Source organism: Delphinus delphis, chromosome 19 (genome assembly GCF_949987515.2).
Source record: "Delphinus delphis chromosome 19, mDelDel1.2, whole genome shotgun sequence".
Taxonomy (NCBI): Eukaryota; Metazoa; Chordata; class Mammalia; order Artiodactyla; family Delphinidae; genus Delphinus; species Delphinus delphis.
The window spans coordinates 25,718,565-25,740,153 of record NC_082701.1 but is presented as its reverse complement, the minus strand read 5'-3'; the positions used below and the strand labels follow the sequence as shown (position 1 = coordinate 25,740,153).

General features: G+C 56.1%; 2 protein-coding genes and 2 pseudogenes across 2 annotated transcripts; all 4 read left to right on the top strand.

Moving 5' to 3' along the window:
* The first annotated feature begins 5,044 nt into the window (after positions 1 to 5,044).
* Positions 5,045 to 8,609, top strand: LOC132414225 (neuroligin-2-like; annotated as a pseudogene).
* Positions 8,610 to 11,182: 2,573 nt separating this feature from the next.
* LOC132414578 (spermatid maturation protein 1-like) lies at positions 11,183 to 12,604 on the top strand (annotated as a pseudogene).
* A 1,662-nt stretch (positions 12,605 to 14,266) lies between these two features.
* Positions 14,267 to 17,504, top strand: LOC132414093 (uncharacterized protein SPEM2-like). The gene is given in 4 exon segments (XM_059996394.1): positions 14,267 to 14,648; positions 14,811 to 14,868; positions 15,002 to 15,625; positions 15,628 to 17,504. Coding segments are annotated over 4 exon segments (1,446 nt in total). The 5' UTR covers positions 14,267 to 14,510; the 3' UTR covers positions 16,254 to 17,504.
* LOC132414224 (uncharacterized protein SPEM3-like) lies at positions 16,986 to 19,954 on the top strand. Its single transcript, XM_069540059.1, is given in 5 exon segments — positions 16,986 to 17,123; positions 17,272 to 17,329; positions 17,448 to 17,698; positions 18,010 to 19,911; positions 19,913 to 19,954. Coding segments are annotated over 5 exon segments (2,391 nt in total).
* The last annotated feature ends 1,635 nt before the right edge of the window (positions 19,955 to 21,589 follow it).

Here is a 21,589-nt window from a genome sequence, read left to right as displayed (position 1 = left end):
TGGTGCTTTATAAAACAGCTGACTGAATGAGAGAACGAATGAAAGGAGACTTACCCAGAGTCAGGTGGTGGCGTGGTAGAACCAGCACTGTTACTCTTGGTCACCATGCTATCTAGTCTGCTATTCTAGCCGAATCATCTTGACAAATGAATTGAGAGTGAGATGGACGCTGGTATTTGGCAGTTTGTGTCTACTGACCAGGAAAGCTGTGCTATACCTATCTCGGCTGATAAATTGAAGTGCTCGGTGAATAAACACAAATAAATTGGGAGCTCTAGTTCTTCGCCAACTGTCAGCAGTGTGGCCAGATCATTTTCCCAAGACCTAGAAAAAACCCACTGTACAAGCTACTGATTTCAAGTTGCTTTGTATCATGAACATTTGCTTTGAGGTATCAGAGCCAGAATGTGAGCTCCTCGCTGGCCTGATAACGTACTATTCATAGCCAGAGGACTTAACTAAGGAACTCTGAAGAAGGAAGAGAAACCCTCTTTGCTCATCTTTCACATTATCCTTCCTTCTCCTGATTTGGTCCCTAATAGTGCATTAAAGAATAAGAAGGAGAAAACAATACAGTTCCTAGTTCTTCTGCCCCAAAAATGTCCTTCCTGTTGATTGGGAAGGAAAAAGGAGGTACTTAGGTAGATTTCAGATTTTGAAGACTCCAAAGCAATCCAGAATCCCAAACTTGAAAGGCAGTGGAAGGAGTAGGGGCATTTGTATTAAACAGACCTGGCTTTGCATGCCATCTCTTCCACTTAACTGGCCATGTAATCTCAGGTTCCGTATCATGTGCCACACTCCCAGCTTGGTCCCTTGTGCCCAAATGCATATGTCCAGTACATGACGGTCCTTTTTATCTTTCTAAAAGTAAGTGATATCAGAAGGATTTCAGTGTGAGAGTGAAGCTGAGAATTAAGGTAGGTAGTAGAACTAAAAATGAGACTGGGGACTTCCCTGGCGGTCCAGTAGTTGAGACTCTGTGCTTCCACTGCAGGGGGCGCGGGTTCGATCCCTGGTTGGGGAACTAGGATCCCAAATGCCGTGTGGCACAGCCAAGAAATAATAATCATACATTTTAAAATGAAATAAAAGTGAGGCTGAATTTGGAAATGACGTGAGTGAAAAAGGGTTAAAGTTGAAGCTGAGAGCAGACCTCTGCAGTTTACTATGTTGCTGTGCTGATTATTCCTCATAGTAGGTATTCTGCCTCCTATCCTGGAAATAACTTTTGAGCCAGACAGGTACAAAGTGTCATGCCAACAAAGCAGAACTCCATAGGAACAGTAACCTCAGTTTAAAAAAAAAAAACCCGAGGGGGTGTTCAGAAACCTATTTCAGAATGCCATTTCAGCATAAGCAAATTGGAGTAGAAACAAAGAGTTGTTTGATGGTTTGACTTATGCGGAGAGAAGTATGTTAGTTTCCTGTGGCTGCAGTAACAAATTGCCACAACCTTGGTTGTTTAAAACAATAACACTTTATTCTCTCACAGCCAGAAGTTTGACATACGAGGGCAGAAATCAAGGTGTCAGCATGGGCTGTGCTCACCTCAGACGCTCCAGGGCAGAATCCATTTTGTGCCTCTTCCAGCTTCCTGTGCCTGCCGGCATTCCCTCACTTGCGGCCACATCACTCCGATCTCTGCCTCTGTGGTCACATTGCCCCCTCCTCTTTGGTAGGTATCAAATCTCTCTCTACCTCATTCTTTTTTTTTTTTAAGATTTTTTTTTGATGTGGACCACTTTTTCAAGTCTTTATTGAATTTGTTACAATATTGCTTCTGTTTTATGTTTTTGGTTTTTTGGCCGCGAGGCATGTGGGGTCTTAGCTCCCTGACCAGGGATCGAACCCACACCCCCTGCATTGGAAGGCGAAGTCTTAACCACTGGACCGCCAGGGAAGTCCCTCTACGGAATTCTTATGAGAACACTTGTGATTGGATTTAGGGCCCACATGGATAATCCAGAATAATTTCCTCATCTCAACATCCTTTCTTAATCACATCTGAAAAGACCCTTTTTCCTTGTAAGTTAACATTTATAGGTTCATCATCATCATCAATAATTGCTGGCCAATATTCACTTGTTCCAGTTTAACCAGCATCCCCAAAAGAGAAAACTGTCTCTTACCTGTTTATTTTTTTTCACTTAATTGTTTTTTTTTAATTACGCAAACAATTGATGTTCATTGTAGGCCATTTAGAAAATACAGAAAAGTTAAAGAAAAAAAGGAAAGGAAAAGAAATTCAATGAAAAATCATCTGTAATCCTCTCACCCAGGGGTAGTCAAACCTTCACCAAAGAGTATTTTTCTAGGCTGGGTCTTGTGTCCAACAAAGAGGAAAAGTAGGAAAAAGAGAATAAAAGTGAATAGAATAGGACAAACGATTTGGAAGGTGATAGAATAGGTTAATATTGCTCATAATAGATATGTACAGGACAGCTTAATCTAAAATAAATGTAGAGCTTTGAAATGAAATTAACTGTGACAGGAGATGCTTGTATGATGTATAGAAATAACACTCAGCCCTTTAGAGGAGGGACGTTTTAGCTTTGGCCCCTCACTTGAAAACCCCTGAATTTCCCCACTAAGACTTCATTCTCTCCCAGAGGTCAGACCCTGGCCTGCCAATCTGCCGTCATAGGCTTTTCTTGAGTCCTTATCAGCCTTCCTCAGGGGTCAATGTTATGAAGACTAGGGGAGTCTGGCAGAGTTCCTACTCCTCCCAGGTGGATATCAAAGGGCAACAGGGGCTGTGACAGAAGGCAAACATTCAGACCAAAGCCAGATGTGGAACTGAAGCAACAAGAGGAAAAGCAAGAGCATCAGGTAAAAAAAATAAATAAATTTTTAAAAAATCTCATTCCTCTCAGTTTATGTCTGAGAGCATGAAGAGCTTAGTAAAATCATAGCTCAGGAGCAACTTGTAAAGGAGAATGAGTGAGAAATTTGGGGAAATGTGGAGCAGATGTTCATACGGAGCTAGACTCTCAGAAAACTTTGTATCTATCATGGTTGTCATCAGCAACCAAGTAACATCAATGAGCCTTGGGAGTCATGAGAGTATAGTTCTGCTAGTTCAAAAGCAATTAGATTTGTTTGTGAGTCCCAGCAGGTGGAAGTTATAGAGAGACAAATTATAGCTGAAAATAAGGAAGCTATTTCTTTTTTTTTTTTTTTTTTTTTTTTTTTTTTTTTTTGCGGTACGCCGGCCTCTCACTGCTGTGGCCCCGCAATCCCGTTGCGGAGCACAGGCTCCGGACGCGCAGGCCCAGCGGCCATGGCTCACGGGCCCAGCTGCTCCGCGGCATGTGGGATATTCCCGGACCGGGGCACGAACCTGTGTCCCCTGCCTCGGCAGGCGGACTCTCAACCACTGCGCCACCAGGGAAGCCCAAGATATTCGGACTGTTTTGAAACTTGGGAAATATAACATTTGAAAAAACAATTTTAATCTGGAACAAAATAACATTTGAAAAAAACAAGTTTAAGTTGGCAAATGGATGACACAATCGAAACAGCAGAAACCTGCTACAGTTTCTAAAACAAAGCCTGTCCGATGCAGAAAACACACATTTGAAGCAAATTAAAGAATTTGGACATTGTTGAAAACAGGGCCCAATATCTTGAAGTTTCACCACAAAATTTTGAAAAAGTGCAAATAACTTTTTTATTTTTTTCCAAAAACGGATCTTTTTGGTTTCTTGTTTTTTTGGGGTTTTTTTCTTTTCTTGTTGAATCTGCCCCAAGAGCTTCTTGTTTTTTGGTTGTTGTTGTTTTCTTTCTTCTTTCTTGATCCTCTTTTTTGTTGTTGGTTTTGAATTCTTGTCGCCCCAGCCCCCCTTCCTGCTCCTCCCCTTTCTGACTCCCCCTCCCCCCTCGCTGGGAGTGGAGGTGCTGGGTGGGGAGGAGAGGGGAGGAGTGAGGACGTTTAGGACAGGACCTCGGAGGGAAGGAGACCAGCCTGAACTGTTGGAAGGCCACTGGAGGTTCAGGAACAAAGGGAAGAACAGGATTGGGGGAGGACACAGAGAGGGCACTGCCCACCTAGGAGCTCCTGGCCAAAGTCAGGTGGAAGGAGTTGTCATAGAAGGTCCTAAGAGACAGGAGGCAGGAAGCTGTCTGTGGGGGGATGGAGGGGAGTGTCTCAGTGACGTGTTCGTTGACCTTCCGCCAGGAGGGAAGTTCCTAGCGGCATGAGGGAGGCGGGCAGAGGCACTGGGGACCAGCTGTGGAGGCCCAGGCCTGGATCTTATTTGCCCGAGTGCCCAGGCTGGTCAGAGACTGCAGGTGTCAAGAAAGAGGAGGGCCTGGAGGCCAGGGTTGACGCCAGCACAGGCACTGCGGCTGCATCGTGGAGGAGCTGCAGGGGCAGGGACCCCGGCAAGCGCTCTCAGACTCCCACCCTCTTCCGGAATTAGTTACCCCTCAAGGGGCCTTCTACATATGGGAGTGATCATGGGATCCTTTGGGGACATGGCAAGAGAAGGGTCCAGAACTCAGGACTTAGGCCAGTTTGGGGGGTCCGAGACTAGAGCTGCACCCTGGCTTCATTAGGCAGGCTATTTCCCACCCTGCCGCCTCCGGCCACAGTAATTAAGCTGGGGGTTGCCATGGTAACTGGGGAGGCGACCTAGAAAGGAATTAGGGTGGGGAGGAGACCAAGCCCCCAGGGACCCTAGGGCCTGGCACCTCCTCACCCACAGACCAGGCTACCCTGTGGAGCTGAGGCCCACGAAACGCCAGGACCCTCCCAGGATCTCTAGCTCCAGTGGCAGCCTTGGGAGCTCGCTCTTCCTAGGAGCAGGAAGGAGGTTTGCTGTGTGGAGGGGGCGGGGGGAGGTTTCCCCTGGGTCCAGCAGATGCCCTGAGGAGGGCCAGCCCCCAGCCCTGCCTCTGCTAGGCTTCTTGGAAGGTCTGCCAGGCATGGGGAGAAGTGCTGTAGGGCACACCGGCAGGAGGTGGGGTGGGATCTTCTGCCAGGGCTAGCTGGGGAGGGAGGGAGGGGAATCCGGTCTTTCCCCCCAGGGATGGGAGTGACATGTCCCCTGAGCTCAGGGCTGGAACTCAGCAGGCCTGGGAGCTGGGCGGTGCTGCTTCTGGTCTGACTGTGTCCTTGTCCCCCACCCCCCGGCCCACCTACCTGCCCCCTCCCCACGCAGATATCCGGGGGAAGAAGCCGGTGATGCTGTTTCTGCATGGTGGCTCCTATATGGAGGGCACCGGGAACATGTTCGATGGCTCTGTCCTGGCCACCTACGGCAACGTCATTGTAGCCACACTCAACTACCGGCTTGGGGTGAGTGTGGGCAGCCAACTCTAGGGGCTGGAGTCTGGGAGGAGGGCCTGCCGGCAGGGCTCCTCTAAACCCAGCAGAAGCAGAATGGCTTCTGGGTTGGACTGAGCTGCCCAGAAAGAGGGAAAGCGTGCTGTGACACCCCCAGGAAGCGCCCTTTCTTCCTCTACCCCCAGGTTTTCTCAGCACTGGGGACCAGGCTGCAAAAGGCAACTGCGGGCTCGTGGACCAGATCCAGGCCCTGCGCTGGCTCAGTGAGAACATTGCCCACTTTGGGGGCGACCCCGAGCGCATCACTGTCTTCGGATCTGGGGCAGGGGCCTCCTGTGTCAACCTTCTGATCCTCTCCCACCATTCGGAAGGTACCAGCCACCTCCTCAGCCTGTCCCTCTTGTCCCCTTTCTCACACCCCCAACCCCACCAGGTCTCCCTTCTCCTCCCTCAGGCTGATACAGCCCAGCCTGAAGCCTGCCTGTCCCACCAGGGCTGTTCCAGAAGGCCATCGCCCAGAGTGGCACTGCTATTTCTAGCTGGTCTGTCAACTATCAGCCGCTCAAGTACATGCGGCTGCTGGCGGCCAAGGTGGGCTGTGACCGGGAGGACAGAGCCAAGGCCGTGGAGTGTCTGCGCCGGAAGCCTTCTCGGGAGCTGGTGGACAAGGACATACAGCCCGCCCGGTATGGGGGTGGGAGAGGGCCAGGTCCAGGCCTCCATTCTCCTTGCTGGTTCCAAGGAGGTTGAGGGTGAGAGGTGCCCGCAGGCCACAAGCATTCCATTTAGCCAGGAGAGGTGGACTTCAAGGCCCTCCCGGGGCCCTGCCTTCTCCCAGAAGCCTTCCCTAGGCGGAGGTGCCTAAACAGAGCCAGTGTGCACGAGGCTCCATGAAGTGCTTGAGGGAGGACTTCCCGAGAGGCCAAGCACCCTGAAGGGCTCAGAAGGTTTTAACTAGGGGAGAGGGGTCTTCTGAGCAGAGGACTCAGCAGGCTGTGAGCTGAGAGGAGGCCGGTGAACAGGTGATGCGACCTTGACCCCTTCTCCCCAGCTACCATATCGCCTTTGGGCCCGTGGTGGACGGTGACATAGTCCCTGATGACCCTGAGATCCTCATGCAGCAGGGAGAATTCCTCAACTATGACATGCTCATCGGTGTCAACCAGGGAGAGGGCCTCAAGTCCGTGGAGGACTCGGCGGAGAGCGAGGACAGCGTGTCCGCCAGCGCCTTCGACTTCACCGTCTCCAACTTTGTGGACAACCTGTATGGCTACCCGGAGGGCAAGGATGTGCTGCGGGAAACCATCAAGTTTATGTACACGGACTGGGCCGACAGGGACAATGGCAAGATGTGGCGCAAGACCCTGCTGGCACTCTTTACTGGCCACCAGTGGGTGGCACCGGCTGTGGCCACCGCCAAGTTGCACGCTGACTACCAGTCCCCTGTCTACTCTTACACCTTCTACCACCACTGCAGGCTGACAGCCGGCCCGAGTGGGCAGATGCAGCGCACGGGGATGAGCTACCCTATGTCTTTGGTGTGCCCATGGTGGGTGCCACCGACCTCTTCCCCTGCAACTTCTCCAAGAATGATGTCATGCTCCGCGCCGTGGTCATGACCTACTGGACCAACTTCACCAAGACCGGGTGAGGGCCAGAGGGGCTGGGTCGGGCATCCCTGCAGGTCAGGGCACACGCCGCCTCCTTCCTCAGCCCTTTCTCTCCCTCTCCTTCACACGGCCATCATTCCTCCATCAAGGCACTCTTGCCTTCTCGACTCAGACACCTGCCAGACAGCTCCTCCGTGTGTGTTGGAGACGCAGAAGAGTTGGACAGGGAGGTCCCTGTCTTTTCTGGGGGGCGGGCTCACTTGGTGCCTTTGGCTCCGTGTCTGTCTCTCCTTCCCTCCCTTGCCCACCCAGCTCTCTCCTTCTCCTCCCAGAGCTCGGCCCTCTGAGTGCTCCCATCTGTGTATCTGAGTGTGTGTGAGGGTTTGTGTCTGTCTGTCTATTGCTGTCTCCGCCTCTCTCTCTTGAAATCTATTGATATCTCTGCTTGCTTTGATCTGGTTTCTCTGTACTCACTGGTTTCCCCCTGGCTGTCTCTCATGTCCTTTTGTGTCTCTGTTTCCATGTCTCTATCTCATTCAGTCTCAGACTCTGCCTCTGTCACTGGTGGTCTGTCTCTGCCCTCTCTGCCCCTCTGTCCTCATCTCAGACTGTCTCTGGCAGTCTGGCTTCATCGCTATTTGTCTGTCTGTCCGTCCGTCTCTGGCAGTTTCTCTGTCTCTTCGTATCCGTCTCTGTCTCTCTTCCCATCTCCCCAGCTCTCTGCATCTCTGTCCATCTCTCTCCCCATTCCTCCCATAGCACGCCCCCACCCCTGCCTTTCATGGGAGCCTCACCTTACTCCTCCTTTCCCTGCCCCCCTGTGTCCACAGCGACCCCAGCCAGCCGGTGCCACAGGACACCAAGTTCATCCACACCAAGCGCAACCGCTTCGAGGAGGTGGTGTGGAGCAAGTTCAACAGCAAGGAGAGGCTGTACCTGCACATCGGGTTGAAGCCGCGCGTGCGCGCCAACTACCGCGCCAACAAGGTGGCCTTCTGGCTGGAGCTCGTGCCGCACCTGCACAACCTGCACACGGAGCTCTTCACCACCACCACGCGCCTCCCTCCCTACGCCACGCGCTGGCCGCCGCGCCCGCCCCCTGGTGCCCCGGGCACTCGCCGCCCGCCGCCTCCGGCCACCCTGCAGCCCGAGCCCAAGCCCGAGCCGGGCCCCCGGGCCTACGACCGCTTCCCCGGGGACTCCCGAGACTACTCCACGGAGCTCAGCGTCACCGTGGCCGTGGGCGCCTCCCTCCTCTTCCTCAACATCCTTGCCTTCGCCGCCCTCTACAACAAGCGGGACCGGCGGCAGGAGCTGCGGTGCAGGCGGCTCAGCCTCCCCCCCGCCCCGGCGGCTCGGGCACCCGCGTGCCCGGCGGGGGCACCCTGCTCCCTGCTGCCGGCCGTGAGCTGCCACCCGAGGAGGAGCTGGTGTCGCTGCAGCTGAAGCGGGGCGGGGCGTCGGGGCGGAACCTGCGGAGGCCCTGCGCCCGCCTGCCCGCCCGACTACACCCTGGCCCTGCGCCGGGCGCCGGACGATTTGCCACTCTTGGCCCCCGGGGCCCTGACCCTGCTGCTCAGCGGCCTGGGGCCACCCCCTCCCCCGCCGCCCCCTCCTTCCATCCCTTTGGGCCCTTCCCCCCGCCTCCCCCCACCTCTACCAGCCACAACAACACGCTCCCCCATCCCCACTCCACCACTCGGGTATAGGGGGCGGCTCGGGGAAGCCCCCCTCCCTGGCCCTCCCGGCCAGCTCAGAAGGCAGGGAGGAGGACTTGGCGACAGGCCTTTGTCGTGTGGAGCTGTGACACATCGAGGAGCTTTAGGTGGACATGGGTTTCCTCGCCGGGATGTGTGCGCTTTTCCCGCGCGGAGTGGCCCGTTCTCTTCTCTGGACCTGGGCCTTTGAACAACTGGGGGGGTGTTTTTTCCCCTCCGTCGTCTGGACACCCGTCTTCGGTGTGTGGAGACGTGGAAGTATTTTCCCACGTGGAGGTGTGCTTTCTCACGAGGGGGTGAGAAACCATGTGCAGGGTGAGGGTTTTTTTTGCCGCCCTGGACACATGTTGGCTCCCTCAAAGAATTTCTGTGGGGATTTGTGCCCCCACCTCCTCCCTCCTCCCACCCCCTGGAGACCCTGGAAGTGGTGTGTTCACAAACAGCGACCCTTGGCCACCGGACGACGCAGGGTGGTGCCTGGGAAGTAGCGAGGAAATCACAGCCCCCCCCCGCCCCAGCGAAGCATGTGTATCCCCCCCGTGGCACAAGTGAGGTGAAGCACGGTCTCCCCCGGGCAGGCCTCGCCTTCTACAGATGACAGACACACATTCCCTGCCACGGGGAAGGGAGGAGATCTTGCATCCCTGTGCTGCCTGGGAACTTGTCTTCCCCTGGGTCCAGGATGCATTTCTGAGTGGAAACATGTTCTTGCATGTGGATGTACGTTTTCCCATGCAGACGGCCCCTTTCTCTCCAGCACTTCCCTGCATCTTAGGGCCTCAGGCCCAGCACTTAACTTCTCGCACAGCAGGTGTGAAAGGACTTCAAACTGACAGAAGCTGAGGGGGAGGGACAAACCCTGAGGAGATGAACAGACCCTAAGCTCTGCCCTTCTTTCCCCTATAGTTGGGGGGGTGGGGGGCTGCGTGGCACCTGCCACCCACAGAGGCCATGCATGTTTGACCAAAGCCCTCACCGCGGTCTGAGGGCAGCCCTTCCCTCAGTCCTCAGACCATCGCTCATCCATGCCAAACTGCTGAGGTGGGTTTGAGGGGCGAAGACCCCCCGAAACGTGCCAAGGATTCCTCAGCCCTGGGCCAGGGCAGGTAGGATACAGGAGAGGGGGAGGTGGCAGCTAAAGGGGTCCCGCCTGCGTCCCTCTTCTCGCCATGTCTCATCCCTCCCTCTCTGCCCCTGTTTTCCCTCCCCCCTTCGCCGTCCCCCTCTGAAGCCATCCCTTCCTGGTCTCAAGCCAGCTTCTCCCCTCAGCTGCCCACCCCCTCCTTTGACCTGCCCCCTCTCCCCTGGGCCCCCAGGGCTGAAGGAAAGGAGCAGTGGAGGGGGGAGGGGAGGAGAGCAGGGGAGAAAGGCTTCCCCGGACAGGTTGGGGGAGAGAACGGGGTCAGCTGTACTGAGGAACAGATGGAGGGGGCAGTGGGGCATGGCGCTTGGGCAGACACCAGCAGGAAGAATTTGATTTGAAAGGATGTGTGTAAGGTGACTGCCCAAAGAGAAACGGTTTGGGCCTCTGGGGAAAGGAGCAATGTCGGGAAGGGTTTCAAGGGACACCAGCCGAGAAGGAGCCAATACTCATCTGCTGGCATTTTGTGGGTTCATTGGTGCCAAATTTGAATAGGGGGTGGAGTGCTGTCTTCCACTGACCCCCAAATCCCTGGTCTTGGCTCCCCAGAACTTTGCCGCCTGACTGTCCCTTCTGCCCCCACCTCCACCCATGGAAACTTAGTTCTTTTCCCACCCCTTCCCCTGCCTGATCTAGCTCCTTTCCAAACAGCCCTGCCTTCTAAATGCTAGGGACCTGGGCCCTGAACCCTGTAGACAGATGCCCCCTAAACTGGGGCATGGGAGGGGGGCTGGGGGACCCCATGATTCAGCCACAGACTCCAATGCCCAGCCCCTGTCCCCAGAACAATTCCTTGACAATCCCGTGTCCCCACCCCAACCCTTCGCGGCTCTGTACACATTTTTAAACCTGGCAAAAGATGAAGAGAATATTGTAAATATAGAAGTTTAACTGTTGGTTTTGCCTGCTGTTATGTTGGGAGGTAGGGGTGGGGCTCTAAAGAAACAAACCTTGGAAAAGTGACTCTGCCAGTGAGAGAGGAGGAGGGGGTCCGAGCCCACAGCCCTTGCCAGTGAACAGCTCTGAGGTCAGAGAGAAAGGGGGAGTGGGTGCTGGGGTGAGGTTGTCATTGGTAATGGGGTTGTTCGGGGAGTTAAGATCAGGACCAGTGTCTGTGCAGAGGTCAGAGCCTGGTGTAGAGGACCAGGCAGGGGCTGATGGGGACAGACACCAAACAGGCCAGAGGGCCTATGGGCTGGTGCAGGTGGCTGGCTACAGGAGAGACATGCAAGGTGAAGGGTTTGGCCTCTGCTAAGCCCTGGCCCAGGCTGGAGGGTCAAACACAGGCCCAGGACTCTCCCTCTTGGCACATTTTGAGGGAGAGCCCCACATCATTGTGACCCACTTATCCCCAGGAGCCTCTGGGACAGGAAGGCGGCCAGTGGTACTGTGGGCACAGTAGGTTGGGGCCCTAGGGACCCCCATGGCCACGGCTGAGTGGCCCCGGCCCGGGTGGGCCTTGTGTCACAGCCCCAGCACCAACAACTGCCAGGACCTGGGCAACTCCATCCTGTTGCTGCTGGACCTCATCATCTGCGTTAACATTGGCATCAATATGGTGACACTGGTCAGGGTGGGGCCGGGTGGGAGGGTGCTGGCAGGATGGCTGGGGGGCAGGCCGGGTGGCGGGGGCCTGCCTGGAGTCACTGTGTCCTCCCCCACCTAGTTCTGGCGCAGACTTCGTGGCTTCTTACACCAAGTGTTTCATGTTATTTGTGAGAAAGGTAAGTGGAGGATGGGGAGGTTGGGGAATAGGAAAGACAGAAACCAGGTGTTCTAGCCCTGACATTAAGTGGGCCCCTTCCCCTCCCGCTCTCCCTGCTCAGACACCATAACTATGCAGCTTCTCTTCCTGCAACCTGCCTCTCCATCCCTGGAGGAGCCAGGCTCCCCACCAGCCTCTCACCTGTCCCCGATCCACAGAAGCTTCTAAGTTATGCTCACCTGGAAAGCAGACCCAGCCCCCGAAGCAGAGCGCCCCTGCAGTCTGCCTTCGGTGCACCATGGACCCTGTGAAAATGACCGTGTCCCCCCCACCCACTCGCCGCCGTCGCCGTCGAGACTCTTCAGCACGCCGCGCCCACCGCCCCGTAGCCTGGGCCCCTGACAACTGACAGCGATGACGAGAAGCCCCCACGTCAGCACACAACAATCTGCCCCCACAACTGGAATTGCCCCAAGGACTGGGAAGGCTTTCAGTCCACCCAGGGGTTCTGGACTCCCTGGGCCCAGGATGCCGTGGAGCCACCTACCCAGACCATCCGCTTCCAGCAAACTGTAGAGGGAAGGCCGCTCAAAAGAGAGGCAGTCAGAGCTGGGCCTACAGGCCTACGCGTACCCTGTGAACCCCCGCCCCACAGCCCTCAGGCCCTGAGCCACAAGAACAGGTGGGGGGTGCCCCAGGCAGAACAGGAGCAGTGCTCGCCAGCCCAGCCACCCATCCTGGGCCCGGCCCACGTCGCAGACATCCCCCGGCGCCACTCCTCAGGGCGCATAGCCTATAATGCCAGAGACGTGAGGCGGCAGCTGTGGGAGCTGACCAGGGAGGTGGAGGCCCTGTCCCACTGTTACCCCCCGGTCTCTGGATCCAGCATGGCTGAGGGGACGGGAAAGGCCTAGGTATACCGTTCCCTGGCAGAGAGGTGACTGGGAGAAGAATAAAAAGAAGAGAGGAGGTGGTTTGTGGTGGTGTGGGGGGTGCCAGGGCCCACACAGCACCCAGAAGCCTGGTTGCTAAGGAAATGATCTCCCTGGCAACAGGGCCTAGAGAGCCCTGAGGACCCTCATCAACCTCTTGGCCTCACCAGGCCCTGTCCTCAGCCCTTTCCCAGGCCCTTCTTGGTTCCAAGCCTCCCACCTGCCTCTACTCTGTTCTTTAGTGCCCAGGGAAGCCCCCCAAATCCCACTCCAGATCCCCAGGCAGTACTGCCCTTGAGTGGAGACCCTCATCCCCATGGCCTCAGTCTCTCAGAGGTCCAGCTCCTACCAGAGCCCAGGTTTAGGCTGTAACTACAGGTGAGGTGTGGTCCCTCTGAAGCCCTGGTTTCTTTGGGGAGGGATGGCTGAGAGTGAGGGTACCCAGGCCCTCACAGTTCCCCAGTCAGAACCCGAAGCTCCTGTATACTCGAGAAGGCTTGGAGCAGAGGATAAAATATTGAGGACACTCTCAAGGGCTGCCTCCACACAGCCCTGTGTGCCCTCACTCCTCTGATTAGCACTTCCATGTCACAAATGAGGAGACTGAGGCTCAGAGACGCCAAGTGACTTATTCATGGTCACGCGGACACCAAGGATCAACTTCATGGCCTCAGACGCTCCGTCCCCCTGCTCCCACAGGTAGATTCCCATTGCTACTGGCCCATCAGAGTCTCCTCCCGCCTTCCTCAGTTTCCCATGTAAACTCATCAGGATATTGCATCCACTGGACAGCAGGGAAACCCAGGCCCTACCTACTTCTAGACACTTGGGATCACACACACGCACACAACCTGGGAACAAGGAGCCAGGTCGAAGGGACTAGACCTCACCTTCCATACCAGATGGGTTCCTGGAATGTGAGCAGATGGGCCTTTTATGAATCACCCTGCTTCTCTGTTCATTTTCATTTGACTAACGTTATCGATCATTTTAAGCTGATTCCATTAAGTGGGTCTATATTGAGCACCTGCTGTGTGTTTGGAGTCTTGATGGAAAATGCCCACTGGCTCTTTCTATTTCTTTCTCTCTCTTTTTTCTTTTTGGCCATGCAGTGTGGTTTGCAGGATCTTAGTTCCCTGACCAGGGATTGAACTGGGGCCCTCAACAATGAAAGCGTGTAGTCCTAATCACCGGACATCCCGGGAACTCCCTGTTCCTCTATATCTGTTGAGATGTTCATTGTGCAAAGAAAATGACTTGAGGTTCCCCAGGTACCACTTTCACAGACCCCAGCAATGAAACCGGTTGATAACAGTAGATTCCGTTTGTCATATCAACAACTACATCTATTTTGTGCTCTGTGAATTTCATGTGGTTTTCTTAAGACAGCAGCTAACCGTTTTTCAACTCGGAGGGTTGGCTCAGTGGGAGGGAAGTTGGTTAGGAAGGAGAGAAACCATGGTTTGGGGTGGTCTCTGGCAAAGGCAGCAAACCCTTGCTCTGAACTAAAGGGGCCAGTGACCACCAACACCTAAGGCTGCAATCCCTGGCAGGAAGGGGTGGGTACGGTGGGTACTAGAGGGGTTATGACAGGGAAATCAGCAGGACAAGGAGGGGATGGTGCAGTGGGGCGACCCCAGAGGGGACTCTTACTGTCACTCATCCATCTAGGCACCCTCGCTGCTGGCCCCAAGCAGGCGTGGGTGGGGAATCACAACAGGCTACATAAGCTGCCATAATGTCTCGAACAATGAAATGGAGGAAATCCTTTATGCATGATTCAGTCCCTATGAAGACTGTCTCTCATCTGTAGCAACCATGCTTGCACATCAAGTTAAGCAAGGTCCCATGGAGACAGAAGGACCGACTGAACTCTGGGGACTAGGCTCCATGTAGTGGGAGCCGAGGGCAGAGATGGCCACATAAAGGGCCAGCTGAGTGGATGAAAGATTGGCCATCTCGGCATCGTGACTCCCTGCAACGTGCCCCATTATGACCATGCTCCCTCACCTGTTGGTGGGTGTCCGCAGGTCCTGACATGAGTGCACTGTGGGTCAGGGCCGGTGGTGGTGGGGGGCGGCCCGCGGCCCAGGTGGCCCTAGGACCCCCCCACCATGGAAAACCGGCTCTGGTATGACAACCTGGGGTGCTGCCATCAATACCAAGAAAGTACCCAGAATGCGGAGGACTTCCTACTCCTGCTGCTGGGCCTTGTCGTTCTTGTCAGCATTGGGATCAGCATGGCAACTATGGTCAGCGATGGTTGGGGACCACCAGTAGGGGTGAAGAGGGCTGAGGGTGGGAACCAGCTGCAGCCTGCACCTCCGTCTGCAGGAACGGTCTTGGCTGGGACGGGGGGTGAGGGTGGAGAGCCTGGCCTTCATTTTCACCCACCCCACCCCACCCCACCCCAGGTATGGCATGGGCTCCAGAATGCCTTAGACAAGACCATCTATTGGATTAATCAGAAAAGTAAGTATGGAAGACAGGTAGGGGGCACCACACCCCTGCTACTCCCAGGGCCCTAGAAACCCAGGCCCCCAGGTTCCCAACCCTGAACTCTTCTGACAGTTGCCCTGCCCTCACGGACTCTCGCCTCCGCCAGATGAAATCTCACAGGCTTGTGAAAGTTCCCCCAAACATCCTCCTGCCAAGGCCCAAGACGTCCACATCCACTGCACCCTGGACCCTGTGGAAGTGAAGATGGCCCGGCCCGCTTGCTACTCCCTGTCCTCCTACCATCATCTCCGCAACCGTAGCCGCAGCTGCAGCCGCCGCCCCTGCAGCCACCAGCGGAGGCCGAAGAACCGCAGACAATTCCCCTACAGCCGCTCAGGCTTCCGTAGGCCGCATCGCAGCCACGGGATGTCACAGCTGCGGCCGATGCCCTCCTTTGATCGGGAGGACCCGGACTCCTACCTGGAGGAGGAGGAGGATCTTTCCTTCCCACAACCCAAGTACCCGTGGGGGTGCTGGGGAGGGCTCTACCAGCAGATGGGCCTGCCCTCCAACGTGGGTCTCTGGGGCCGCCAGGGTGGGATCCTGGCCAGTCTGCCACCACCCTGTCTCTACCTGTCGCCCGAGCTGCGCCGCATGGCCAAGCGTGTGGAGGCCAAGTCCGAGCTAAGGCTGCAGTCCTTCGGGGCCCCCTGCTCACCAACCCGCATCTGGAGCAACGTGGAGGCTGACCAGTGGACCTCGTCTCCACCACCTCCCCGACGGCTGCCCCCAGCCCCTCGTGGGTCCCTGGGGGGCACAGCACTTACCCCTCAAGGGGCCAGCTCCCGTATGACTCCTGGGATCAGCGGCGGCGTGGTCTGGAGGGCTCTGGGCCTCCATCCGCTCTGGTGCCTCGGCGCTGCCGGCCCGAAGCCTGGCAGCGCAACTCGCCACCGGCCCACGGACGGAGCCTCCCCTGCTGTGCTCACAGCCAACCCAACCGCAGCCCGCACCCGTCCACGGGACACTTGAACTACTCCCGGGATCCCCACGAGGTGCGGCGCCGGGCGGCCGAATGGGCCGAGATGCTGCCCGTGCGGCGCCCTCTGGCCACCTCCGCCTCCCTCATGGTGCTGGCAGAGGCCTCGTACAAGCGGGCCCCGGCTCCCCCCTCAGCACTGCTCCTCCGCCCCTTCCAGTCCCTGCCCGACGTCCAGGCTACCGAGCACCCTCCACCCCCACCCACCTTCATGCCACTCAGCTGGAACCCGGGGGGCAATGCCAACTACCAGGTGTATGACAGCCTGGTGCTGAAGCGGCAAGTGTAGGAGGGCCAAGCGCGGGCCAACTCGCTGCTACCTTCCACCTCGGCCTCGAGGCCCTCTCTGCACGGGAGCCAGACTGGGAAAATGAACTGACCAGCAGCAAATGGGGGCGGGGGCGGGGGCGGGAGCGGCAGGGCATGGAGAGAGGAACAAAGAGCGCCAGAGTCCAGGAAACACTGGTAGTCTGTGGCTTGGAAGCACCACTCCTTCTGCCAGCCTGGGTCCCTGCCCTTGGCTTCCTGCAATAAGAAGCCAGTGTCCCCTTCTTGGCCTGAGGGTCCCCTTAGTTTAGTGGCCACAGTCCTGCCAGCAGGCCCCTTCCGGTCCTATACCATGCACTAAGTACATCTGCAGCTGCAGACTCCAAACCCCTGGTCTCTGGGCACCTCCTCTGTGTCTCAGCTGTCCCTGTCCCCAAAGAGCCTCATACAAGAAGCTGCTTCCAAACTGGGAGGTTCCACATCTGGGCAGGTCCAGCTCCACGCCCAGTGAAGGGCATGAAGAAGGCTGAGGCTCTGGACTCCAGCCAGGCCTTCTGCAGGGCTCTGAGGCCAAGGTCTTCCTAGTCTCAGGAGGGGCCAAGAGATGGAATGTGTCATTTGAACAAGTGAGTCAGCGGGCGGTGAGCGAATGATTGACTGCTCGAGGGGAGGTGTGCCGGCCTACAGGCCCTGTTTGACTGTCCAGGCTCAGCTTACCTCACCCTGGTAACCAGGGAATGCCCCTCCCTCACTGTGACCTCACCACCTGCCCCATTATGACCCAGTCTGACTCCCAGTTAAAAGTGGAGGGCAGGGGGCCCAGGCAGTCCTGGGACCCCCGGCCATGGGTGAGGGAACCTGCTACACAGCCGAGCCGGCCCCTAGCCCCGAACCCAGGAAATGCCAGGACCAAGAAGACTTAATTCCTCTGCTGCTGCTCAGCCTGATCTTCTTCATCGTGGGGATCAACGTGGTGACTATGGTCAGGGCAGGATCTGGGCAGCGGGGTTGGGGGAGCCCTGGGGTCTTGAAGGGGCCGAGGTGAGGGGGCTGCTGGGGTGTGGCCGGACAAGGGTTGGATTTCAGGGCTAACCCTGCTCCTGGCCTCCCCCCTCCCCTTCTTCCCTCAGCTCTGGAGGCATCTGAAGAGATTCTTGCGGGCACTCTTCAATCGAATTTTCCCCAAAGGTGAGTGGGCGCCAGCGTGGGCTCATGGGATGTGGGCCTGTCCCCTTTCTTCTATCCCTGCCTTGATTCTCAGCCCCTCATGAACCCAGGCCCTGACCCATCTCGCCTTTCCCCGCAGACAAGCAAGCCAGCTGTGTAGACAGCCATCGCATGCGCAGGCGCTGCTGCGTGGATCCCAAGAAACCGCGCTCAAGAGTTTCTTCCCGCCTCCGCCATCGCCCAAGCTTCCTGCTCGGGCAGCCAAACCACCCTGACTCCTGGATACGAGACAAAAAAGATGAGAAGGCTTCTAAGTACTGCCGGATGCCGCCTCAGTGTGGACGGGCTGGGGCTTCCACGCAGGTTCCACGGAGACTGTGGAAGGAGCGGGTAGTGAGAGCTGCGGAGGCCCCTGCAGTCACAGCCTTAAAGTCCCAAGCCAACTTTTACTCCAGGTAAGAGACATCTTCCAAGCTCCGCAGGATGAGCAAGGTGGACGTGTTTCCACTCCGCCTGCCCCAAGAGAGCAAGACTAAGACCCCAGACTCTGACCCAGCCCAGGCCCCAGCCCGGGCCCAGACCCGCCCCCCAGTTCAGCCCCCTGCGCATGCTCCTGCGAAGGCCCAGACCTTCTCCTCAGCCCACCCCACTGAGCACACACACACCCCTCCCCCCCCCCCCCCCCCCCCGCCCCGTCGGAGACCTGCTCCCGAGGCCACGCCCATGAGCACACTTCCACCCGGGCCCAGGCCTTCTCCCTAGTGCACCCCACTGGGAACACTCCTGCCAAAGCCCAGACCTTCTCCTCCACCCACGCCTCTGAGCACGCCCCACCTCAGGTCCAGACTTGCTCCACATTCCACCCCCCTGAGCACACCACCCCCCAGGCCCAGACCCCCTCCCCAGCCCTCACCCCTGAGCACAGCCCTGCCCAGGTCCATGGCCCTGAGCATACTTCAGCCCATACTCCAGCCCAGGCCCAAGCCCAGGCCCCCTCACCTGCCTCAGCCCAATCCCTGGGCCACACTTCTGTCTGCAGCCTGACCCATGCTCATCTGACCTATACCCATGCCAACACTCTGGTCCCTCCCCCAACTGCTGCCCCTGCTACTACTCCTGCCCTCGCCCCTACACCAGCCCCTGTCCCGATCTCTGCCACAACCTCTGTCCCAGCGCTGGTCATGGCTCTGATGACCACTCCAGTCCCTTCCACCACCCCTACCCCCATCCTAGGTTCTATTTCCTCTACCTTGTCTGCCTTCAGCCAAGGCCTCTCCTCCGGCCATGTAGTCTGTGATGCCCGCAGGGTAAAGCAGAACTTATTCCATGTGTGTCCCCCTCAGAACTCTGGGTATTCCAGAAAGGACTTGGGTACCCTCTCCAGGCCCCAAGAGAGGCATGGTCTGCTGAGCTCTGGTACAGCAGAGCAAACACTCAAGCAATGTAGTGGGGACAGTGCTAAGCCCTCCACAGGATCCATACTGGGTTACCCGGAGTTGGGGAATATGGAATGGAAGATCTCAAATGATTCCAAAGACAAATTTGTACTGTCCAAGACCTTCCCTTACTGCAGCTTCCATCCTTGCAGGTCTGAGAAGAGAAACACGAACCCCCAGACTCCAGTCTACCCCACATTCCTGTACTCCAAGGATGCTGTACCTTCCCAACCTTACTTCCATTCTCAAAACAGTGCCCAGAGGTCACCATGCACCATGCCTCCACCATGCACTCTTTATCTGCCTCTTGTTTCTCCCAGATCCTGGGTCCTTCATCAACACAGCAACCACCAGAAGCCCTCCACCTTAATGCAACCCCCCACCTTGCCCCCAACCTCCAAGTCTTCTCAGTCTGTCCTCTCTTCCCAGGGCCCCATCCCTCCCCAGTTATCCACTACTTCCCAAACCCCAAGCCAGGCCCAACCCCCTGAACTTCATGAGAGTCTAGACCTCAACCAAGGCTCTGTCCTCCCAAGGACCCCAGGCCTTTCCAAAGTCTGCAGAGTTTCCAGAAACCCAGGCCTTACCACAAACCCAGGCACCCACAAGAGTCCAGGCCTTATCCAAGACCCAGGCCTCCCCAAGAACACAGGCCTTGCTCAAGATCCAGGCCTCCACAAGCTTCCTGGCCCCCATAAGGGTCCAGCCCTTACTCAATACTCTGGCTTATCCCAGAGATCAGGCCTCCATAACAACTCATGCCTTATCCCAAATCCTGGCCTCCACAAGGATGCAGGGCAGCACATACCACGGACTTCTATCCCACCCAGGCAGAACTGCCGCTCTCCCAAGGCTCAGGTGGCCTGCAATGACCTGCTAACCTTCTCAGAGGTACCTATGCTGATTGTGCTGCAATCACCCTCCCAGCAAGCAGGCAGCCAAGGCTGGGTGTACCACCCCAAGGATACAGTTCCTCCAGCCTGCCAGAATCATCGCCAGATGTCTACGCCTCCCAAAACCAGCTGGAAGCCCTACCACCCGTCAGGCACCCGGCTCGGGCATGTGGTCTTTGACGCCCGCCAGAGACAGTTCAGAGCAGGCAGGGACAAGTGAGAAGCTCTGTCTCCCAGGCGCCTTCACCGAGAGACCTCCAACAACTCACCGGAGCCCATCAAGGAGTGGGGATATCAGTGTGCTCAGAGCAACTTAGAAAAAGAGGGGACAGATATGCATGAGGAATAAAGAGACAAGAGAGTGTTCTGTGGTTGCTTGAGGACATCCACCCCAGCCCCATCCCACAGGGCCTGATGCGGAGGGTATCCCTGCTTTCCCTCCATCACTGTCTAGCTGAATCCTTCATCCCCAAGGCCCTAGAGCTGCATTGTCAATTACAGTAGCCACTAGCCAAATGCCTATTAGAATGTAAATTAGTTAAAATTAAGGAAAATTAATTCTGTTAAAAATTAAGTTAAAAAGTTAAAAATTCTGTTCCCTGGCGGTCCAGTTGTTGGGACTTGGCGCTTTCCCTGCTGTGGCTGGGGTTCAATCGCTGGTCGGGGAACTCAGACCCCGCAAGCTTCATGGCTTGGCCAAAAAAAAAAAAACCTCTGCTCCTCAGTGCCACGACCTTCTAAGCGCTCAGTAGGCACATGGAGCTAGCGGCTACTGCATTGCACGGCACAGATTTAGAACATTTGCATCATCATGGAAAATGCTATTGCAGAGCAGTGCTTTAGAGCTTACAGCAATTTCCCTTTCCCTGTCACCCACCCCCAGCATCTTAAAGCTCCCCCAGAGTCCAGAGAACTTAGCTCTTTTTAGGGTGGCTCAGAAGCCACCCTCTGGGGAGGAGGTAAGATGTGGGGATGGACAGCCAATGCCTGATTTCCCCAGACTGTGAGAAAGAGCCCAGGCTTCAGCTTTCCTCATCTGGTCTCTTGGGTCACGACCAGATGTATGGAAACTTGCCTCCCCCGTTCTGGGCTGTGTTTGGGGCTCTTGGTTACTGAGGGAGAAGACCTCTCTTTGTCAGTGACTAGGAAACCTTGTGTTTTAGGCTCCCCAAACTGAGCCCTGGATTCTGAGGGTACCCTCCTTCATAGGCCTCTAAATATTTCGAGGTGTCTCCACTTAATTTTCTTGCCCATGGACTTAGTCCCAGTTCAGTGTGGAGACAGACCTCTGGGTAAAAGGCATGTAAGAATTCCTGGTCCAGTGTGCATCGGTCTAATCTGTGAGCGTGTCTCTGGTGTCCTGTCTTTCTGTCCTATTATTCTGGCTCCTAGTTTCATCCTGGACCCTAGCTGTGTCCATGATAACACTGGTCGCTGAAAGCCATTTCCTTCCCCTGATAATTTTTCATTGCCCTGCCCTAGCCCAGCTGGAGTTTCCTCTGGACTTGATTTTCAGTCCTGATAACTCTTCTGTATACACACATAAGCTGCGAGATTCCAAAGCGTTTTCCCTGCCACCACTTGTGTGTCTGAGGTGGGCAACACTAATATGTCCCTTCCCTGAGTCAGATGTCCATCCCTGGGTCACTACATGCACACTATCGGTGTGTTCTTGTCTAACGTTACCACCGCCGATTCCAAGGAGATACGTCCCAGCCGGAGAGCCCATTTCCAACACCTCTCTGGCTCAGCTCTGACCTTGGACAAGTCATGTGCAACCTTTCTAGGCTTGCAGTCTCATCTCTAAACTGAAGTTATAATTGCATGCAAGAACCCTTCTAGATTTAAATGACCAGGGCTCCTCTACTCCCAAGTGAGATGTAGAGTCCCCTATTTCTCCGCATGCCCTAGTGTATGTCCCTCATTATTGTTTGCTATTCAGATCCATCCTA